The 22,091-nt window shown below is 44.3% G+C and overlaps 1 protein-coding gene across 1 annotated transcript in view; it reads right to left on the minus strand.

Moving 5' to 3' along the window:
* Positions 1 to 579: 579 nt before the first annotated feature.
* Positions 580 to 22,091, minus strand: part of LOC146191700 (RNA-binding protein 38-like) — a 104,525-nt gene continuing 83,013 nt past the window's right edge. Inside the window, exons 3-4 of the mRNA XM_084602217.1 lie at positions 11,147 to 11,207; positions 580 to 6,328 (exon numbers count right to left, since the gene is read on the minus strand). Of these exons, the coding sequence (XP_084458343.1) occupies positions 5,911 to 6,328; positions 11,147 to 11,207 (479 nt within the window). The 3' untranslated portion in view covers positions 580 to 5,910. The remainder of the gene's footprint in view (positions 6,329 to 11,146; positions 11,208 to 22,091) is intronic.

Raw genomic sequence — 22,091 nt, forward strand, 5'->3', positions numbered from 1 at the left:
AAATAGTCTGCAACTTTGAAAATTCATAATTCGTTCGACAAGATTAAAAAAGCACTGCCAAAGCAGCTGGTGCTAGTTTGTCTTAGACGGAACCATCACACAAGCAGGTATGATCTCCTATAACTATCATATCACACAGCTATCACTTTAATAGGTGTTTGGCACTTGACAACAGCATGTAATTGGGTGGGCTTGTACAAATTCAAGAGAATGAAAAGAAAATGGCACATAGACATGTGACATCACTATGTTGAGTCACCTCTTGTGACTATGCAATGTTTCTTTAAGTTATATCTACACTCAGCCCCTTTTGATTCAGTGTGTGGCTCAAATAAATAATTGTCACCAGGAGGAAATACAGCTTTTTTGGGGCTCCTTATTTTGCAACTGGCGTGGAATCTATACCAAACGGTAAAAGCTAATTTTACTTAAATTGCACTGCGCACTAAATGCCAAACAGCTCACGTGCATGTGTGTTTCTCATCAACATCATGGTGCAATAATATTCATTGTATGCCCAGAGCAAGAAGTAGCTTGCTCATGGGAAAATGTAAGCAGCTCGAAATAGAAACAGGATCCTTGTATGTAACCAAGTGTACAGGACTTTATTATGAAATTTCATAGGATACATATCACAATCAGGTCAACTGAGAACAAATGGAACAAGGTAGGGCTTTTATCATATCTCGTTCATTTTATAATTTTTTTTTTTAGGAGTTCCTTACAGGTAAATGATAGGATAACCACAGCAGGTTATCTGCCTTGTCACTTGTGCTTGTGTATTAAACAGCTAAGTATCTGTGCGTATGTACGAGTGCGCCATGTTTCACGTGCTCCAGTTTCCTTATTCTACGAAAACAAAACTAAGCGCACAGTAGAGGAAATGCCAATCAACGCAGGTTTTCATTTCTCCCTCCAGAGTGCCAGTAAAACGTCATGCTATTGTTCATGTGAACAGTTCTGCGTTAACACACTGGTCCAATGAAGATCTCTGTCTCTTGAAAATTGGCATTTGAAATGGCACAGTTTATCCAGTCCATTACAAAACACACTGACTAGAACAATTTTTGTGCAAAAAAAAAAAAAGAAAAAAGAAAAAAAGGAAAGAAATGCACAGGAACTCTATTCTTTCCTACTCCTAATCCTATAGTTAAGGCAGGCTCGGCTCCTTATAATGCTGGTTTAACTAGTAAAGACATTTGTAGTCTTTTGTAGCTACCAATTGAAAACATCTGCGATTGTCAGCACACAACCAACAATAACCACTGCTTGATTGTCACCCAATAAGGCACAGAATTGAAGAAAAAAAAAAAAAAACCCTTGTGATCAAATCTTGATATGATGTTTGAAGGCAACACGCAATATAAAAATGGAACAGAGTACTGTCCCAAAAAAGTTGGCTTTGATAAAAATAAGTAAATGGCATGCAGATAAAAAAAAAAAAAAAAAAAGACATCCGATGGAATTTCTCTGACCTGATTGCTCTGTGACAATGTGATCGATGTCCATGAGGCTCAGTATAAAATCTGACTGGTTAGAAGATTCTAACAATGAGTGTTCCTCCTCTCTCTCGCTCCTCGTAAAATATACACCACCATTCACCTCTGTTACATAGACCAGCTTGGATTCGACTTGGAGGGGGCTGCACAACCTCTGTGGGATGGCCTCCCAGTTGCCTAAGGGCTGCCGCTGCAGCAAACACACATTCACTCCACTAGGAATGCAGGACAGGGAGGGGCTTTTTTTTTTTTTTTTTTGAGCTAGCTGTTCTTCAGCATTCTGTGCGAGTCACTTGAGATCCAGTAACATCAACACAGCACTAACGCGCTGGCTGCATGCAGTACCACACCACCTCGCTCATGGTTCCACCCATACACCTGCAACTTTTTCTTTGGGCGCTCTTTATGCAAGGCAACGATGGCACAAAGAAGAAATGCTTGTTCCCAACGTCTTGGAAAAATGCACACATTTAGTGCTGAGCAAAGATTCACGTGACGGCACCAACTGCTGCTGCTGCTAACTGGTTTCTGCCACATGGGCCTGCACAAATTAGATTAAATTAGATTAGATCTGCACAAATGCTTTGAGCATGAGGATACTAGCAGCTTGCAAGGCAATGATCAGGAGTGAGCGCGCTATTGCTTAGTGTACTGCTTTTTGATTTTCCAGCAGCAGACAAATGATGATGCAAGTGGCTGCAAGACTGTCTTAATAAACAAGTACTTCGAATGGCCGTTGAATGCCGAAGTTGCCATCACAGTATATAAACATTAGGACTTGATATCTCTCAGTCAGTAAATGCTCCATATATGGCTGCTGTGCGCACAAGCCGGCAGGGCTGTTGTTAGTGAGACGCCACAGCGCGACAGGGAATGGGTGACTGCAGACAAAGTGAACATGAGTGAGCTCTGCATTTAACCTCACTCCCGTGGCATAAATGTGTGGACCGTGTGTTTGCTGCAGTTCAAAGCGCGTGCACACACACCCTTCTGAACAGTAGTAGCAGGTTGTGCTTCCCCCTGTATACACTCTTTAAAAAAAAAAAAAAAAATGAAGGGCATGGGCAAGAGGGTAGGGGTGAGGGAGAGGAAAACATAAATAAAATAAATACTTAAATTAAACAGGGGAGCGACAAGAAGAAGACAAACAACAATGTCTCAAGAAAAAAAAAAAAAAAAACGCGGGGTGAGATCCACTGTTCATGAGACGCTGCCTTTCGCGTCAGCTACTTCTGCTGCCGTGACGAGACGGCAGGCCCACTTTCCTTGCAAGCTTGTTAAGGCATTCGAGAAAGACCCTGTAGGTTTCCGCGTGTGGCAAGAAGGCTGCAGCCGGAGGCTTGAATGCAAAGGCAGCTTAATTCTATCTCTGGGAGGGAAGTATATGATTCATCCTAACTACATATCTCATCTTGAGTAAAGCACAGTCACATCTGCAGACAGAACATCGCTTTGGTTTCTAGCGTTTACATTATATATATATATATATATATATAGAGGGAGAGAGGGGGGGAGATTACAGTGCAGTGTCACCTACTTTCGTCCGCTTTTTTGCATGACTTCGGAATAAATGTGTTATAGGACGGATGAGCTGTAGAGCTACAGTTATATGCCTTTCGAGTTTGCTGTCACCACTGACTAAGTTGCGACGTTGCTGACTTGAGCGGCTGTGCTCTCTTTTCTGGAGGAGTGCTGGTATGCTCGACTGCAGCAAATGGTCGACATCATAAACCTAGCCTTGGTTACTCAGTCTATAAGATTCACTTCCTACCGGCTAACCTCAATTCTTGTGAGCAAAATTGGCTGCCTGTTTTCCAACTCTTCCGGCACCCTCTCGTGAATAGGTGTAATTTTCACCCACACTTCTGGGATGCGCATCTCTCAAAAGGTGATGCACAGATGACTGGCAAAACATGGAAAAAGAAAGCAATGAGCAGCAACATGCAAGAGCATTTGGTTATCACAATGAGGTGGCATCTTATATAACCTAGACAGTGTTTAAATAGTGTGCTTGTGAGCTAGCGAAAAAAAAAAAAAAGGAAGGAACATGCCACCGGCACCTCCACTGTACTGTTCCCCTTCTGTGTGATCATGTGATCACTGGTGCTCCAAATACAGCTGTAAGACTCCTGTAGCTAGCTAGCACCAGTTTCATCTTAAAATAAAGCCACATGTTTTACAAACTAAAGGACAGCCCATAACACAGTGGATAGCAGTGCTATGAACTGCACTTCAAGCATTAAGTCTACTGACAGCACCATTGTACACGCGATGTTTCTGCGATAAGCACAAACGAGGGAATAACAGTCGTGCACTCATACGACGAGAAGAGTTATCTCGCCAAGTGGAAATTGACTTCAGTGAACAGTTTTCAATGGTGATAAACCCCCTCCCCTTTTTTCATCATTTTTTTTTTTTAACTAGCAGACAAGGCACTGAGAGTGAACAGGGAGTATGGGATGAAGTCTGTGTGCAGGCGATATAAAGCTACAGATGCCGAGACGCAAACTGTGTCCCCTGCACTACATGTGTAAAAGAGAGCGCATTTGAAACAACAATAACAGCAGCGAGAATTGGTAGAAGAAAAGATCAGCAACCATTAAAACAAAAATTTTGCTTTCCTTTTTGTTTTTCTTTGCAATAAGTTATCCACACAAATCATTCAACAACATTTGTGAATTGAATAAGTGCACCAAGCTATTCTTAGGCTCACGGCAACCTCCTTTCACGGCCTTTGCAAATGACAAAGTCCTGTCAAAGTGCTACCGAACAGCGGTCAAGCGAGAAAATTAGAAACAGCATGAAATAATGCATATGCAGGCAGGGAGCACTTTGGCGGCATCTGCAACTTGCGCGTACACTTGTAGCAACATGATCACGTGAAGTATTACCACATGCCCCTTTCATATGCAGGGCAGTCATCATGCATGTTAGAGTGTATTAAGCGGTTTGTGTCTTGTGTATGTATGTTTGTTTCGTGCGGCAGCTGCCCGCGGAGGCACTGCAACAAAATCTGTGGCAGAACCGGGGAGCACCTCCTCTACACTGCAGAGGTCTCCTAACCGTGCCGCAGGGATGAGCGAAGTTGTGCCTTCGTATTACTGCCAATTGCTGCTCCTTGTTAAGGCAACCTGCAATTGCGAGGTGCACATGTTCATCTGGGGATACACATGCAGTGACGTGCTGAGGAACTGTTGGAAAGTGGGCTGCACTTGCTTTCGGGGAATACCCAGACTTTTGTTACTGGCTAGGTACAAGCTCCTTGTCTTCGACAACGTGGAACAAGAGTGCCGAATCCACGCTGACATAGCAGCAGTGGCAATGCTCTGCCCTTGTCAGTTTTGCATTAATGCAAGCTCACAATCGAACTCTTCAGAGGTAGTTATCATTCAAAAAGCTTTCCTTATCAGGTATCCAAGTACACTACCCAGTGATGAAAGCATCAAGAGGTAAAGGTCACTCCTGGGCTCCCAATGTAAAGGTAGAGACAGGTGCAGATATACCAATCAGTTAATTATGCAATGGCCTGAGTGATAACTACAAGGCTCTTATGAACCCTAAGGTTGGTAATAATGGCCCAAGCTTGACTGGCTTTCTTCACTAATAATAATAATAATAAATGCAGCACAAAAATGCAGGCAGGTGTTAATCTCCATGGCTTTGGTGTGGCCACTGGACCATAAAGGTGGCACTATTTGGAGAAGTTGAGCAAGTACCTGCAAGTGTTTGGCGCTTAATTAACTGTAGCAGGAATTAGGAAAAAAAAAAAAAAAAAAAGGACTACCTAGACCAGCTGCTTACAATTTGCCAGAAACTTTATGCTGCATATCCACAACAATTGTCAGGTTGGTAACACACTTAGGTACAAAAGGTTGCTATAGCCATTTTGATCTGCAACCTACTCAGCTCCAAGAAATTAACGACCAAATATTAACTTAAACGGCTTCTTGAGCAAAGATGGTGCAGCTTATTTCCTTGGACTAGTCGAAATGGGCAAGTAGAATAGGTTTAGAGCTTACACTCTTTCCATTTTTAGTTTTAAATTGACATTTAAATTTAAGGCTTTAAAGGTTGTGCAAGTGGTACAGCAACAAAGGTCATGCCTACTCGATTAAGAAAAAAAATTCTTCCACTAGACTTTGCCTTTTCTCACTAAACTGCCAGCAAGGAGCTTGCCCTAAAAGCTTAGATAACATCACAAAAAGATACCCACAGCAAAAATAAAACTACAATTCCCCAGAGGCACGTCAGACTGCTGCTCTCTCAGAATCCCAGTAGAACATGGCACACACACGCAGCCAACAAATGGCTTCACAAGGCTGCCTTCCTACCATCTCCCAGTCCCCAGCTTTGGTTTAGCTTGAATGTTTTGTCTTGTGTGTAACGGGTGGCGGCTGCAGCAGGCCACCCATCACTGTAGTCGGGTGTCTTGAGCTTGGGTGGCGGCGTAGGGCAGGCCCAGAGAGCCAGCAGCACCTCCGGTCATTGCCCCCAGGGGCTGTTGCAGGGTGTAGTAGGCTGCTGCCGCAGCCCCACCAGGGTGCGTGGCTGTGGGCGGAGGAGGCGGGGCCAGGTAGCTGGCAGCTGCGGCTGCGGCCAAGGCAGCTGTTGATGGACTCGTCGAGAAAGGGTAGCCCAGCTCGGCGGCTGCTGCTGCAGCGGCAGCAGCGTGGTTCACCGAGGCAGCTGCAGCGGCAGCTCCAGCTCCAAATGGTGGTGGTCCGTAGTCGTAGAAGGCGGCCGTGGCTGGCGACAGTGGAGGGTGCGGCGGCAGAATCAAACTGGCTGGAGGCAGGTAGGCGGACGGGTAGACAAACTGCTGGTGCAGCCTGCATACAGAGCAGAAAAAAAAAATAAATAAAAATGTTGTGGCACCTCAGTCTGCAACCTGAACATGTGCTCTGCCTCCATACCTATCCTACATACACCGAATGTCATAACGTTGCCTACAAAGAACTTTCAAATAACCCTGGTTTTTGACTGAAAGTAGTGAACTAGTAAATGGTATTAACCTGAGGAAAATCTTGCTGTCATGCAAAAGCTATGGCTCATCTTTCTGCTGCTATATAAAGTAGGAGCGCTGACAATGGTACCAAAACGACACGTTTTAAGTCGGGATGCATGCACTAATGCTGTAGTAAAGGCGATGTTCGAATGAGCATTTTTTTTTTCCAAATATTTTTGCTCTTATCCCATCTATAACCCTTCAAGAAAAAAGAACTTGTGCTGGCCGCAAGCAGGACTCTGCACTGAAGTGGAAAACTTATTTTGCAGGTATAACAGGAGGCTGTAAAGCACACGCATACTCACACACCTGTCTCACAGGAAACCGAGAAGAGGACGTGTTGGTGACTGGCCTGTATTTTACATCCTGCATGCTTTTGTACAGCTGTGAAAAAGAACCTTTATGATCTATGTGAGCCGCACACATCCATGCAGTGTCACTGCCGTGAAGTTTCATGTAAGTATTAGGCAGCTATGAGCATGGCTTGCACACGGAAACCTTGAAACCCTTCCTTTTTGGTGCTTAGGGAAAGCCTAGAAGGATCATAAGAGTCCAATAGGAAAAGTTCTGCAGCAAAAACATAATGTTGCAATAATTGTCATTAGTTGCTCAATACCAGATATGGACAAATGCCCTCAATTTTGCCTTTCCTCACTTCCCATCAACTTTAAATCTTTGGCCCTTCAAGTTCACCGTTAGCTTGCAAAATTCCCTGGCTCCTCACCTTCACTGCTGCTCCGTTTCACCCTAAGAATCGGCAGTTTTAATTCTTGCATTATTAGTGTAACAGTGTTATAGACATCAAATTTTTCTAGTGGAATTTTGCTTTAAAACTGTGCGTATGTATTAGTACACAAGGATCGCCACAAGAAATGTGCCAGCACCCAATAAGTAATTTGTTATTACTTTTTTTATTTCTGCAGTTTAAGGTTCAGTTTCAGGTTGTCAAATGAAAGTTCCAACATTGCAAGTGAGTACAAGTTCACGTGGTGCATACAAACTTGCAATTTGCTCATTGCTTTGCATATTTAATTCATGCAACCTAGAATGTCAAGCTACACCACAAGCCGGAACGACACCGACTGGACAAAAAGCTATTACAATGCTGCTTTTTTGCACCTGACATGATATCGTACTCACTTGTGATGTCATAGCCATCTTTTGGCAGCTTGAAACCGAAATTGTCTGGCAGAAGAAATACAATTATAAATTATTTACCGAGTGTAGATGAATTTCACGCAGTTATCCATGTCTACTAATGTCTTATGCATAATTCTAACGCACAAATACGCTAAGAAAAACGATGGCTCTACCCCTTTAATCCTATACCCGACAACGCTGACGAGCTGTACTCCTCACAGGTGTTTGTAATGTGTCACACTTGTTCGGGCCGTTGTTGACCTGCTTCTGCTTCCAAATACGTGTTACGGTTGTCATTTGAGTTGGCTGCAATTTTAAATCCTAGAGGGCAGTAGATGTCCTTTAAGAACTGCATTTTGTGCCTTTCGCTCATATTTCAAGCTTAAGCCTGGCGATTCATTTCAGAATGGCGCTGCACATAAAGAGTGCCGCTGAAGGTGACATTTCAATAAAAAAGAGGTGCTTTTTTGGAGCACTTCTGACAGTAGTGCTGCTGGCAATTGAAAGTTAGTGTCAGACAGCGACTCTTGACATCGTTTTGAGCTGAATACTGCTTCAGATGACGATGAGAGCAACGGAGACTGAAACGTAGTGCTACGTCTGCTAAGTTGGGCTTCACGCAGTACCTTGTTTCAAGATCTACCACACAAAGAGATGAGTAGTCGCCTGACTACTCATCGTGAAAACTTATTTGTGTTGTAGGATGAAGCAATGTCTGCACACTTTTCTATGTGTTACAGTGTACTGCATCGAATATGTACAGTCTTTGCCAAAAGTATACGGCCCAAGAGGTTCGCTTCTGAGCTCTGTAACGTGGCTGCTGGCAGCAAAACTGGAATATGAATGTAAGCTAGAGGAGAATAAGGGCAAAGGTTTGCGATCTACAAGATTTCGAACGCTGGAGTAACTTTACGAGCCTTGTTACTGGGCTTAGAGCAAATATCCTTGGGCCGTATACTTTTGACAAAGACTGTACCTATTATTTCAAGACGTCATGAACCACTACAACGCCACGTATTGAGAGAAAGCCACCCTAATAGCAGTTGGTTCTTTTTTTAAATTTTCGTGCTGACTCTAACCAGAAACCAATCATGTAATACATTTTCAGGACCTGAATTGCACAAAAAAGTTATGACTACCTAAAGAAAAAATTAGCGAATTTGGTACATTTAAATTTAAAATTAAATTGGCAGTTAAAGTGTGAAGGGACAGTCAACATACTTTTTCAACGACCTTTTATTTCTCTTACATCACACGAGGATTCCCTCCCCAAATTAACCAATACCCAGCTGTCGAGCCGAGAAACGCAGCAAACAATTTAAAATTTAATTTTTCTACATGATAGTCTTGTTTCTCAATGGTATATGAGTCTGCAAGACCCGACATCATGAGTATGACTCATAGTTAAAAAACTCAACACTATGAACATGACTACAGCGCTGCCTGTAGCGAGCAGAGCATGAAATCAATTAATTAAAGAGCATAGATTTTGTTACAACCATAACTCAGAGTACTAAGGTAGATTTAAATAAAATGGAATGTATTCAACTCAATAAGCCTGATGATATATATATATATATATATATGTATATATTACAGATACTATTTTTCTTGTAGAAGTGCCGCTACAAGCATGGTGGCGTCTTCAGCTGTGCGATTTCTTTTTGGAAAGCATCTTAAAAGCAGATCAAGCAAGATCAAAGAATAAAAGTACTTTTAAAGGGATACTAAGGAAACCCAAATCTGCTATCAAAATCTAATAAACGGCATTTGGTGACACTGTCGCCGCATATCTGGCAGCAAAAGGTCGAATTATTGCTGAGATATTGTGATAAGAAGTTTTTTTTTTTTGTTCCTTCTGGTCGAAATCAAACTGTTTTCTCCTGCTATTTAGTAGGGTAGGATGAAGCACACTATGATGCAAGAGGAGACTCTGTGATTGCTGGGGCGCGGGGAGCGGAGAATACTTCGCAGGTGTGTGCCGTGTCATGATCTTCATTCGATACGCACTTAGAGTGTTCCGAGCTCGTATATCAGGCGCTGCAGGCCCAAACCAAAACCGACTACCGCATTCAAACGGTCAACATAATTCGCATTTGTCAGCCTCCTGGATCCCTTGCGCGTCACGTGATTTGTAGTTGCGAGCCTCGGCCGTTTCGGCTGTGGCGGCGATACCTGTATTTCGGTTCTTCCTCTTGTTCTTCCTTTTTTGTAGCCAGGAATTGGCATTCTATCAATGCCAGCCCACTTCATTTTTCTATTTAGTGTCCTTTTAACTTATCGAAAGAGTGAAAAGGCTGCTTTAAGTTGCATTCCATCAAACAATTTCATTCGACATGCTAGATGCACCACCCATTCAATCAAATTTGGATCGTTTACACATTTTTTTTTTTTTTTTTTTTTTTTTGTGACAAAGCTGTGCAACAAGTTATCATCAACTGTCACCAAGAGGTGTTCCGTTCACACAAATAATCAGAACAATTGAGACCTAGTAAATATAAAAAGAAAATATACAATTATAGGATTTTCTTTTTAGACTGTTCTTGCTACTTTATGTTTGTAGGGGCTACTCATACTTTGTGCCGAGTTCTGGGGTCCCTCGTTTATATACAACAAATGCAATGTAAAACAATGAAATAAAAAAAATCAGCATGACTGGTTTTGCATCAATCGGGAAGGATGGATTCATGAGAATATTTATAAAAACTAGTCTGCCAGCACCTTGTTGCAAAAGATCATGAAAAGATCAGGATTAATAAATAGCTGTGGCCTTTAAAAAAAAATTGCCTGTGTTGGATTCAAATACACTATCCCCCTGCCTCTGCTGTTGAGCTGAAGCTTTTTTTTTTTTTTTGGTCTCCTTCAGCTCATTCATGGCATTTCCACCAGGTCACTCTCGTATACACGAATGTTGACACTTATGCATATTAAAAAAACGACAAATTTATACCATGTGCCATTCTGTGTGAGTGCTTGCTTGCCAGGTGAAGTTCTGGATGGAATAACACTAATCACATTCATCAACTCATTGGATGTGTTACCTACCATTAATTAATGGGTGTTTTATACTGTACATGCAAGAAATGCCCATTAATTTTATCCATGTACAGGTAGTTAATGCTGGTACACTACCACATAAAAGCAGCAAACTTTTCTTTTTCCATTGCTAAGAAAGGGGAAAGAGCTGGAACACTAAAAAAAGCATGATCCACATTATTCTATCCCTAACTGTACTTCTGCATCATGTACGCAAGGCGGATGGTTCTCTCAATCTTGCTGTGAAATCTGAAATGAACTCAAAGACACAAGAAAGCAAGAATACATGACATTAGTCACAGAGATTGCATACTTTTATATTTTGCACACTGTGTATGTTGACACCCAGCAGCCATGTAGGTCAACAGCACCACGAGGAAATAACCACAGGATAAACTGAACGGACATGAGAAAGCCGGTACTAGCTGACTTCGAGGGCTCCATTGTGAAGGAAGGATGTACTCACCCAGCATACTGACTAGGTAGAAAGGTTGGGTAGCCCGCTCCTCTCACTGACAAGGGGAATCCTGCAAGGAATGAGTGAAAATGAGAGTCAGAGTGAGCAAACAAAAATGCCCTGAGCACTGTGCACAGCTGCATGTGCACGTTGTGCACTGCCGTGCTAGTTCGCCAGCAGAGAGCGAGTGTTTCATGCTGCATGTCAAAGCAGACCACTGACCCCGGTGCCAGTTGACAACAATACTGCACATTACTTCTGTAAGTCTTCTGCACACAAATATTGGAAACTAGCGTGGCATGTCAAACTTATGGGGTACAGATTTGTGCAAAAAGAACCGCACCTCCATGCTCTTCTGTACATGAAAGAAAAAAAAAAATTAAAGCTTTGTTTTACAACAAATTGTTTAAACTGAAGTTTATATACACAACTGATTGGTTAAATGCAATCTATTATGTCATTTCTTGCAAATCTTGTAAACCAGCAGGTTTCAGCGGTTTTTGTACAAGTAAAACACAGTACCCTGTGCACTGACTTTTGGTCTCCCGGCAGGTGTTCCCTTCAACTGAACAGTCTCTGATAACCACCCACAGCATTTCGCCTACAATGTTGCAATGGATTTCCATATTCTAATGTGACTACGTTAAGGGCCCTATGTTGCAGAACAGCTGGCGTAGGCGTCATGGTTGACTGTGCAGGATAAACATTGATTCGTTGAAGGGGTTTTAACATTACAGACACATGACCTCGTGCACATGTCTCAAATAATTTAACTTTACACAGTAATTGATTTTGCTTAAAGAAAATGTCTGAAACGTCTAGGAGGGATTCAAACCCACGACCCTTGGGTTGCGAGAGATGTGCACTGTACTGAGGCACTTTTTATTCAAAATTACTGCAAAAGTACTTCGTGCTCTTACCCACAGTGAAACATGCTTCTAGAAATGTACAGCCGCTATCAAATGTTTATGAAATGCGAGCTCAGTGAAGCATTTTTTTTCCCCAGTGTGCATTGCCTGAGGTTCAAAGACTCACTTTGTAATTCACACTATGGATTAGGCTGCTTTTACTTTTTCCACGTTACGTGCAGACGCTGGAATGAGAGAGAGATGAGACCAGCCAAAGTGATAAAAATCAATTTTACAGTCAGCTGGCGACAAATTTTTTTTGCATGATGCGATTTTGAACACGAACTGAACATGCATTTGTTCTGTGAATAATGACAGGCCCAGCAACTTAATATTCTGGCTCCAAAGACATGCATTTTCACTGCACGAGAGTAGAGCCGCACAAACTACATTTGTGCCTCCTTAATATGGACACCGTTAAAATGGATGTACCAAGTTCTTTAGAATACAAAACTTGCTAAATGTATACTCTGATATTACGAAAATTCTGTGTTGAATAAGGGACAGACCCGTACACTTTTTTAGTAAGTCTGGCAATGTGGGCAAAATTTTCGCAGTGGTATCCAGGTACATTTACGGAGAACAAGCACTAGTAAAACAGGATTCATAGTAAGTGAATCACCTGCTGAAGGGCACGACTTCCTGGTGTGCATTTTTCATTAAAGCTTAATTAAGCCGTTCAAAAATAAGGAAACAAAGCTACTCGCTTATGAATAGCCTTCCTTTCCAAAGAGAGCACAAGGCAAAAACAATAAAAATTGAAGTGCCTTGGGAACTTTTGAAGCCAAATCATAGGGTAAAAATGTATTACGATTTTGCATGCGCTGCCAAGCTCAAATTTCCACATGTTAGGACATGTATCGGCACCGAGAAACGTAGTCCGACATCTTGAATTTCGGTTTTGGCCCAGTTTGCTTACTTCTCAGCAGGCGGCGACACATGGGGGATAATGTGGTGGCAGTGCAGCTAGCAAACAGCGTAAATTCGCGTCGGGCAGTGCAGAGAAAAAAAAAAAAAAAATACCGCAGCATTCTGCCGCTTCAGCTCAGAGTTTTTTTTTTTTTTTTAACAATCCAGTAGTGAAAAGTCAGAAGATGACTCCGAAAGCTCAGACTGCAGCTCGGACAGCGATATAGTAGTGCGTATAACCTGGACCATTTAACCACTAGCCAAATGTGAGCAAATTTTCAGTCTGAATGGTCCCTTAAATGTTCCCACTATCTTATTTTTTATTCGGAAGGGCTTCCACAAAAACTGTGGTAAAAATATCCGGCTGTCAGAACAAATGCTTGTCAAGTTTTCGCCAAGACGGGAACATGTTGCGTACCTCAGCTGAAGTGGATAATGCGCCTAGACAAAGATATGGCCTCTCAGTCTTGAAAATGGCGAGCGACTTCTCACTCTTCCACTGTCCTTTGCACAACACCCCCTCCACGAGTCGTAAAAGGTTCAGAAATGAGAAACGATGAAAGTTCTGAACAGAAAAAAAAAAAATTCAGGTCCAGGTCCAAACTACTGTTTTTTGCAGTAAATGCAAAGTGAAATTTGTGTCATTACTTCCTGGAACTGTTTCTAAAAGTGGCGACGCACCTGTCACAGAAGTGAGTGGGGAACACTGATGCCAGAAAGCACGAAAAAAACATATATATAAAAAAAGCCTCCCAATTTTTATTTTTTTTTTCCTTGCCTTAAAATTATAAAAAAGGCAATGTACCACTCCCTGTGTAATCTGAAATTTCGTTTATTACGGTTTCGTGCTTGTTTTTAGAGAATTTTGTATCTAAAATTTTTTTCTCTCTTATGTATTAAGTCAAGGCACTCCTGTTTTTCCCATGAAAGACTATTTATTTATCTGCAGTTTGATACATGTCATAAAAGTATGCAAAGTTATTCATTAGTAGATATTTTCTGAGACCTTTTAGAACTGCCTGTTTGTCTGCATTCCTGCAAGCTTAGTTTTAACATCAAAGAAAGAAACTGATAAATACATTAATCCCCTTTATAGTAAAGTCACTCGGACCAGAATAATTCTTTACTATACCTGAGTCTTTACTATATCAGTTGTTGGCAATGGCATGACATTGAAGATGCTGTCTGCTAATTAGATGGCTACTTACTAAACATGCCAATTGTTGCTTTGTGAACACACACACACACACACACACACACACACACACACACACACACACACACACACACACACACACACACACACACACACACACACACACACACACACACACACACACACACACACACACACACACACACACACACACACACACACACACACACACACACACACACACTAAAATACCTTCGATCCCTCTCTTATCATCTCTGTGCAATTTTTTTTCCATTAAAACATTTTTTGCTTACATCTTTTGGAAGTACCGCTTTAGCATGAATGCAGTGTGGCTCCAAATACAACTGAGTTTGAATTCATGTAAAAAAAACCAACGCCTTGCATGAACACGGCGTTGTCTTCCACTGTTCGTCATTTAAGAGGCAATAGATGAGAAATATGCATGGCAGTCAAGCGTAGCAGAGCTGCACACGGCGTGCCTCCACTTCTTGCAAACGTTTCCCTGTGCTTTGCGATGCAGAGTGCTGCGAATGTTCGACTGTTTCCCTTTCTTATTTATCGCTGCACTTTTATTACTCTCTTGTACTTTCTGAATGGATCGCGACACCTTTAAACGTTCGTAGCCAGCTCTACTTTTGTCCCCTCACGAATTGCATACTTTCCCTCACGACTCCGAGGCTTACGTAAAGTTTGCTTCTCTTCACCCTCAAACCTGGTGAGCCTGGTGGCAAAGCCACTTAAAAAAAAAAAGTTTGTAGTATTTCTATTTCTTTCTTTTTTTTTCAAGAAAGAAAACTTTGCTTCGCGATTCTAAGTAGTGCGCGTGCGGCAATGTCAGAAGCATTTTACTATAACCGATTTTTATAAAAAAAATGTCTAGTATAAAGGGGAAAAATGTGCAGTCGTCCATGGAAGATGAACTGGTACTTCAGCTTCACTTAACTATATGCGAGTTTACTATAGTGGGGTTCTACTCTAGCAGTTTGAAATCTGCCCATCTAGAAAATGAGGCAATTTAGCACATTTTGTATATTCTGTAATTGCCTTAGTGTGAATTCTAATTTCCATATTTAAGCATTTTTAACTTTTAGACATCTCTTTCAAAAATTTCCCGATTCGAGATATGTTTATAAGGTTTTTGTATGCGGGTAAGCAATTTGTAATTTTTGTGTGCATAGAAGCCCATTTATTCAGCCGCATTCAATATATGTTAATTCAGTGCATTCAATATATGTTTTATCAGCATTGTGCAAAGATTTCATTAAATTAAAGGTAATTTCTAACACCACTAAAAATATCCTGCTTTTTCTGTGATCCTGGGAGGGCATTAAGCATTAACACACAGTGGGTATTAGGAAAGTGCTGTGTGTAAGGATCCTCTTCTCAGACGTTGATCTGCAGATGATTCTGGTTGGTTGGTTTCTGGGGTTTAACGTCCCAAAGCGACTCAGGCTATGAGAGACACCGCAGTGGAGGACTCCGGAAATTTCGACCATCTGGGGTTCTTTAACGTGCACTGACATCGCATAGCACACGGGCGCCTTGCTTTTCGCCTCCATCGAAAAGCGATGATTCTGTATTGTCACCTGTGCGGTCACATTACTTTGTTCCATACCCCCTGCACAAATACTTGTAAGAGCGCTGTAGCCCATTTTAATAAATAAATAAACAAACAAACATAATTAAGCAAGTGCACAGTGGGGGATCTGTAAATACAAGTCTCGATTCATCAACAGTTACACTACTACTGCAGAACTACCAGAGATCACACAGTCACCACATCAAAGTAAAAAAACAGATCTGAAAGAATTCAATTAGATCTAATCATTGTGCTTTGCAAACACGTTCAGAAATGGGGTGTGCCTGGCATTGGGCTGCCTACTCCTCTCTAATCCAATGTAATCCAATCCAATCTAGTCTAATATCCAAACCAATTCAGTATAATCAAAACCAGTCCAATCAAGTACAGTTCATTCCAGTGAAATGCAATCCAACTAATTCTGTCCAATTCAATCCAAACCTGTCTAATCCAAACTAGTCCAATTGAGCCCAATCCAATCCAGTCCAATCTAATAGAGTTCAGCCCAATCCTGTTCAGTGCTGAGTGCACGCTCGCCCGAAATGCACCGCTGACTAGCCTATCATCATCACAACTATCATACTCACGCTAAAGAGGGAGAATTAAGATGCGCTACTCACTATGTGTAGCTATGTTGCTGTTGCATTAAAGACGAGACACCTTCTTTTGGTTGCTTATTGATTGCCAGATGGCGCGGCGAGCGCGTGGCGTCCACGCCAGCTGCGGCGGTTGCTAGGTAACGGTTCTATGCCTCCCGCCATGCGAAACTCCTCATTCGTGGCCAATATAACCTTCACTAAATAAGTGCCCCATAAACCCTCAGATGATCACTGCAAAATGCACAAATTGTTTGGCATGTGGTCAATTTCGAGACCACATGCCAAACATGACCACATGGTCGAGGCTTTGTACCAGCTAGACCATCAATAATTCTGAAGAACCATGCCTTGAAGCTGTGCGGTACGATGCTTTACGATATGGCAGCGATATGGACCGCGGTAAGCAACATCGGTCAATCTGCAGCAGCGAATGCCAGCACAGGGAAGAAATGAGAACGCGCACTACTTAGGTGGGAGAGGCCAAAAAGAAAAAGAAAAAAAAGCCGATTCTTCGAGCGATCACCGCGCTGTCACGACGGTGACGACACGCCGCCAATGCTGCACAGTGACTAACGAAAACGAGTCCCCGAGAGTCGTCTGCCTTGCAAACGCTGGCCCGCTCAGCCCTCCCGCCACACGGGAGGAGCAGCGGTGGGCAGCGCACACCTACTGTGCGGTTCTTTTTGCGGCCCTGTTTTTGCGAGCTGTTGCCTCCACCATCCGGAGGAACGACGACAGCACGGGCGGCGGCACGCGCAGTAGCAGCAGCAGCAGCCGTTCAGTGAGAGGGGAAAAGAAAAAAAAGTGCAGCCCCGACGCCGGGGTTGTGGGGTGCGGCGGGGGGGACGCGGTGGCGGCGAAGAGAGCCGGATGACTCTCCGACGTCAAGGCGTTATTTTCGGGGGGCGCACCCACCTCCTCGGAGAGACGCAAGGACACCGATCTTTCGGGAGACAGGGAAGACGACAACGACGATTGCGCCGCTCTCCTCTTTGTAGTTTTATTTTTCTCCAGCTTGCGAACGCCGCAGCAACCCTGTCGCGTGGTGCCTGCAAACTCCCGTTACCTCTTGAAATGAGGGAGGGGGGGGTACTAACCCTGCAGAATTACTCCCCCCCCCCCCCCCCCCCCGAGCAACAAGGGGAGAAGGAGGGAAAGGAGCTTTTCGTGTGGCAGGGGGAGGGGCGACGTTCTCCTCCGTTTCGTGGCCAGCCAGTCGGCACCGGCGTCGGATGTTGGCCTCGGCCGCCTCTTTTCTGCGCCAAGCGCACCCCCATCTCATTCTGACCGACCAAGTCGCGCCAGTTAAAAGGCCGCCGCGGCCTATGTGCGCAACGACGGCAGCAGCCCCGCTCCTGCGCGGTGGCTCCGCCGCATCACAAACTCCGCCTCAGCCGCCGCGCTCTTCCGCATCCCGCCGCGACGCCAACGCGCGACATGACAGCAGTCGGCCAGCCGCGTGACTCCTTCCGCCCTGCGGCAGCGGGGCACTTAGCTCACCCCATCCCCTCTCTCACGAACCCTTTCCCTCCCTCCGCCCGCATAGCGTACTAGCGCCACCAGGACGGCAATACCCGGGTTCGAACCCGACCTCGGCGGCTGCGTTTCGATGGAGGCGAAACGAAGAGGCGTCGTGTGCTGTGCGATGTCAGCGCACGTTAAAGATCCCCAGGTGGTCGAAATTACTCCGTAGCCCTCCACTACGGCTCCTCTTTCTCCCTTTCCACTTTCACTCCCACCTTCATCCCTTCCATTACGACGCGGTTGCGGTGTCCACAGAAAACAAGTGAGACAGTTACCGCGCCTTTCCCTTCCTATAAATAAATCAGGACGGCAATGATTCGGACCCTAGACATGAACGCTTCAAGACACGCTTTCAACAAAAAAAAAAGAAGAAAAGAAAAAAAAAAAAACGGCCTGCCGAAGCCTGTACATTATCAATTGCTTCCGATTGATTAGGTCGACAGGGTTTAACGACAAAAAGTATCAACTACGAAAGGGCGCCGTAGTACCGGGACTAGGAAGTTTTGCGGCCGGGATCAAAACCGCAGCCATAGGTTCGCTTTGGCGACGCAGGTGTTTCTCACAATGCTCACACCTTCATGCAACACAAGGGGAGAGCTTTGTGATCGTGTGATGTAATTCGAGGTCGCATCACGTGCTTCTTTGCTGCTTGCTGTTTTAGGAAGGGAGAGAGGGGGGAGTCCGTCCCAACATTAAGAACTGCTTGAGATTTCCCGAGCGTGAATTTATGAGGACTATATCTGCATGACTAAGCGAAATTAATCAGTTTATTACGAGGTTCAGGCCTTACGACTCACGCCGTAAGTTCCAGAGAATGCAGGGCTTTGTAGCTACCCGATTCCTTCGCTGTTAACAGTGATCACCTGGTTCTTTCTGGTTGCGTTAATAACTCGGCGAGGACACTGGATGCATATAATACTTCCCGCAAATCGAATCAAACTCAACTGGTCGCTGCGTCGCTTTTGAAGTGTACAGCGGTGTATCATACGCCTTGGTATCCGCGTCGGAAAAAGATGTCGATTCACGAACTGCGAGCGAAATCGGCTGTTGATGGCGAGACACGTTTCTTTACATGGTGTCTTTTTCCTCGGGTTTCGCTTAGAGTAGTCTCTGTGATTAGCGCGCTACGATTACAGGTTCATGTATACTTATTTGTCCCCATTTCACAGTGCCCAATCAAAGCAATCACCAGCTCACACATCGAGCTCTACCGATCTAAGGCCGTATTACGTAACACGTCGACCAATACGAGCGGACGCCAACATGTTTTGAGACAGTTTTGCGATGCGATCGGCACGAAATTCGCCCTCTGTAACGTGTATTAGTAGCTTCCAATCGCGATGGTTATTGATGGCCGCAGTTACCCGACTCTATAATTAACTCATTTAATGCGAAAGATGCCCAATTTCGAGAAAAGTCAACGGTTTCGTTGTTTATGCTCGTTTATGCCCCCAGCTATCGTCTGTAGTTACTTCAGACTTTCCAGAACACATGGCCTAGCCGCCTTCAACGAGACCACTGAGGGCTTTTCTGTGCTATTCATGCTATTCAACCATGAAAAAGGGGGGATCACTCCAAGCCACTAGAAGAAGGTTAACGCTGCTGTGATTCTGTGCTTTGTGTGCTGCGTCATCCTGGACCAACCTTCGCGCACTAACCTTGCCACGTATCAATATATTCGTTTATGAAGCTTTGGACGCTGTTTTCAAAATACTTTTCAAGGTCAGTGCTTGAATAATTCCCAAAGAGCAAAAATAAATAAATACCATACGGTATGCAAATGCTTGCCCTTAGCACAGTGCCACGACGAGGTAACGCATGGGCTGGAGTTTCCTTACACACTGAAATTTTGTAACAGAAACGCGTAGTCCCCCGCTAAATACCTGGACATCATCGCAGAGTAAAGGAGAAAAAAAGAAAAAGTGCGCAAGGGTATTTTCTAATGACTAACCAGGCATCGGGGCGCCACCGCACATAAAGAAAAGAGAACATGCAGGTTCTTTCTACGACTGCTTGCAGTTGGGTTCAGCAGAACGTTTACTAGCACCCCTTCTATACGCCTCGCTGCGTTTGTAGTAGTAGTAGTAGTAGTAGTAGTAGTAGTAGTAGTAGTAATTGGTTCACAGGAAGAAAAACGTGCAATATCTGTCACACTTGTTTCTGTGGACACCTCAACCGCGCCGTAAGGGATGGAAGGTGGGAGTGAAAGTGTAAGGAGAGAATGAGGTGCCGTAGTGGAGGGCTCCGGAGTAATTTCGACCACCAGGGGATATTTAACGTGCACTGACATCGCACAGCACATTGACGCCTCTCCATTTCGCCGCCATCGAAACGCAGCCTCCGGCGATAAGTGAGCGCGCGCCGATTAGCGATTACTATGTAGTATACCGCGGCAGTAAACGAACAGTGAGACACTGATGACTGCTGCCGATAACCTCGGTCGTGTCGTTCGCCAAGTATACCTACATAATGCGCATTTACTTTTCGCAAGTTCCAGCGATGAAGCTTGACTTTCAGTGTCAAGTGCAAAACGCTTGATCTCTTGGCAACTGCGGTCTTTACCACAACGCTTATCAGCTGGCTGGATCTAGACTTATCAGGGCGACCTCTCCCCCTTAGCTATAGAGCCTCTCAATAAATTGCCTCTCCTCTCGCGCCGTTCGCCACGGCAGTCGCGACGTTCAGCGCGCGCTGTCCCACGGAAAGCTCAAATCTAAAAACAGAACGCACCACGGTCCGTGGAGCAGGCTCTAAATTTAGAACGCTTTATTTGACGCGGCTGGAATGTACATTTTGTTTCCTGCCAGCCACACACTTCGCTCTCGACAGCGCACTTTTGCTCCGACGACGGAACACCCTAGCCGAGAGATCGCTATAAACGAACAAAATGAGCCAAGGGAGAAATGACCCTGGAGCCAAACGTTTCGTTGCAGCACGTGAAACCCGCGTTTCTAGCAGGCGCGCGGCACACTTTGAAAGCGGTTTACGACGTGAGTGCGTGATTAAGAAATTCGAGCGCCTAATAGCGGATAACGGTGCAACAATCACCCCCCTCGTCCTCTCCCGACACTCCGCGTTCTTTTTTTTTTTCTTCGAGGAGCGCAATAAACAAGGCAACCCCATTTGTTCTCACATAATTTGCTTTTAAGGCGAAAGCCTTTAATGGCTCATGCTGTCGTGGACAAAATGTGCCCCGCTTTTGCGGCGGCTCTGATTGGCAGAGGCGGGATGACGTCATGAAGTTCTCGACCAATCACAGAACACCACCACAGTGCGCGCGAATGAGTGCCTTATATGGCCATATGTCAATCAATAATCAAATTAATTACTAAGTAAATAACAATTCGGTAATTCATTAATTATCAAATTAATGCTAATTAAGCAATTGAATCAATTTCTTGTTTAATGATTATTAAATGATTAGTGCCAGTTGCGTAGCAGAATACAGCACTCGGGCTTTCGCCTTTCACTACTTTAGTCGCTTAAGTCCCTTTACGTTAGTTTCTATAGGGTCCCTTTATTTGTTCTCCCCCCCCCCCCCCCTTTTTGTCTATAGGATGGGGGTTGCCGCAGACTGGACTATAAAGTAACTACACAATCGCTGCTAAGAAAGACTTTCACTAAACGATGACACACAGGTGCTCGAACAAGCTGTCCTTTCCAACGAAGAAGTCTGTAAAAAGAAAGGAAGGGACGCAAAGCACAATAGCACCTGCCAGAGGCAAAAAGCGATATTCGTCCGATCGCTACTTGGGAGAAAAACGCTCAAAGATTACCACCCCGCGCAAAAGGACGGCCGCGGCCAGAATCGCACGCTCTTCCCAGCAGCGGGCGAGATAAAGGCGGCATATAGTTTACTCGGTCTGCGCGCGCATCCCAAAGCAAATGAGCGGGGAAGCGCGCACAGCCAGTGAACGTGACTGCCAGCTCGTGCGAGGGCCTAGTCCGCGCGTAGACGTGCATCCGTTCCGCCGTGCAAACAGTGGAGGTCAGCAGCCAAACTGTTCGCGTGGAAAAGTTGCTTGCTCGGCGCGAAAGTATAGCTGCACACTTTCTCCTCTTCTCTATGTTGCGCGCGAATGGTACTTTTTCGAAGCCGAGTCGAATACGAATTGAATGACGAAATGAGCGAATCGAACGCGAATATTCGTAACGATTATTCGCTACTCGCTGAAGTTTTCACACAAAGCGAATATTTATGCAAAACAGTGAAGCGCTATGCCTAGCAATCGAAATACGCAGCACATCTCCGCTACGG

Source organism: Amblyomma maculatum, chromosome 4 (genome assembly GCF_055883805.1).
Source record: "Amblyomma maculatum isolate TAMU_Amacu chromosome 4, ASM5588380v1, whole genome shotgun sequence".
NCBI classification, from domain to species: domain Eukaryota; kingdom Metazoa; phylum Arthropoda; class Arachnida; order Ixodida; family Ixodidae; genus Amblyomma; species Amblyomma maculatum.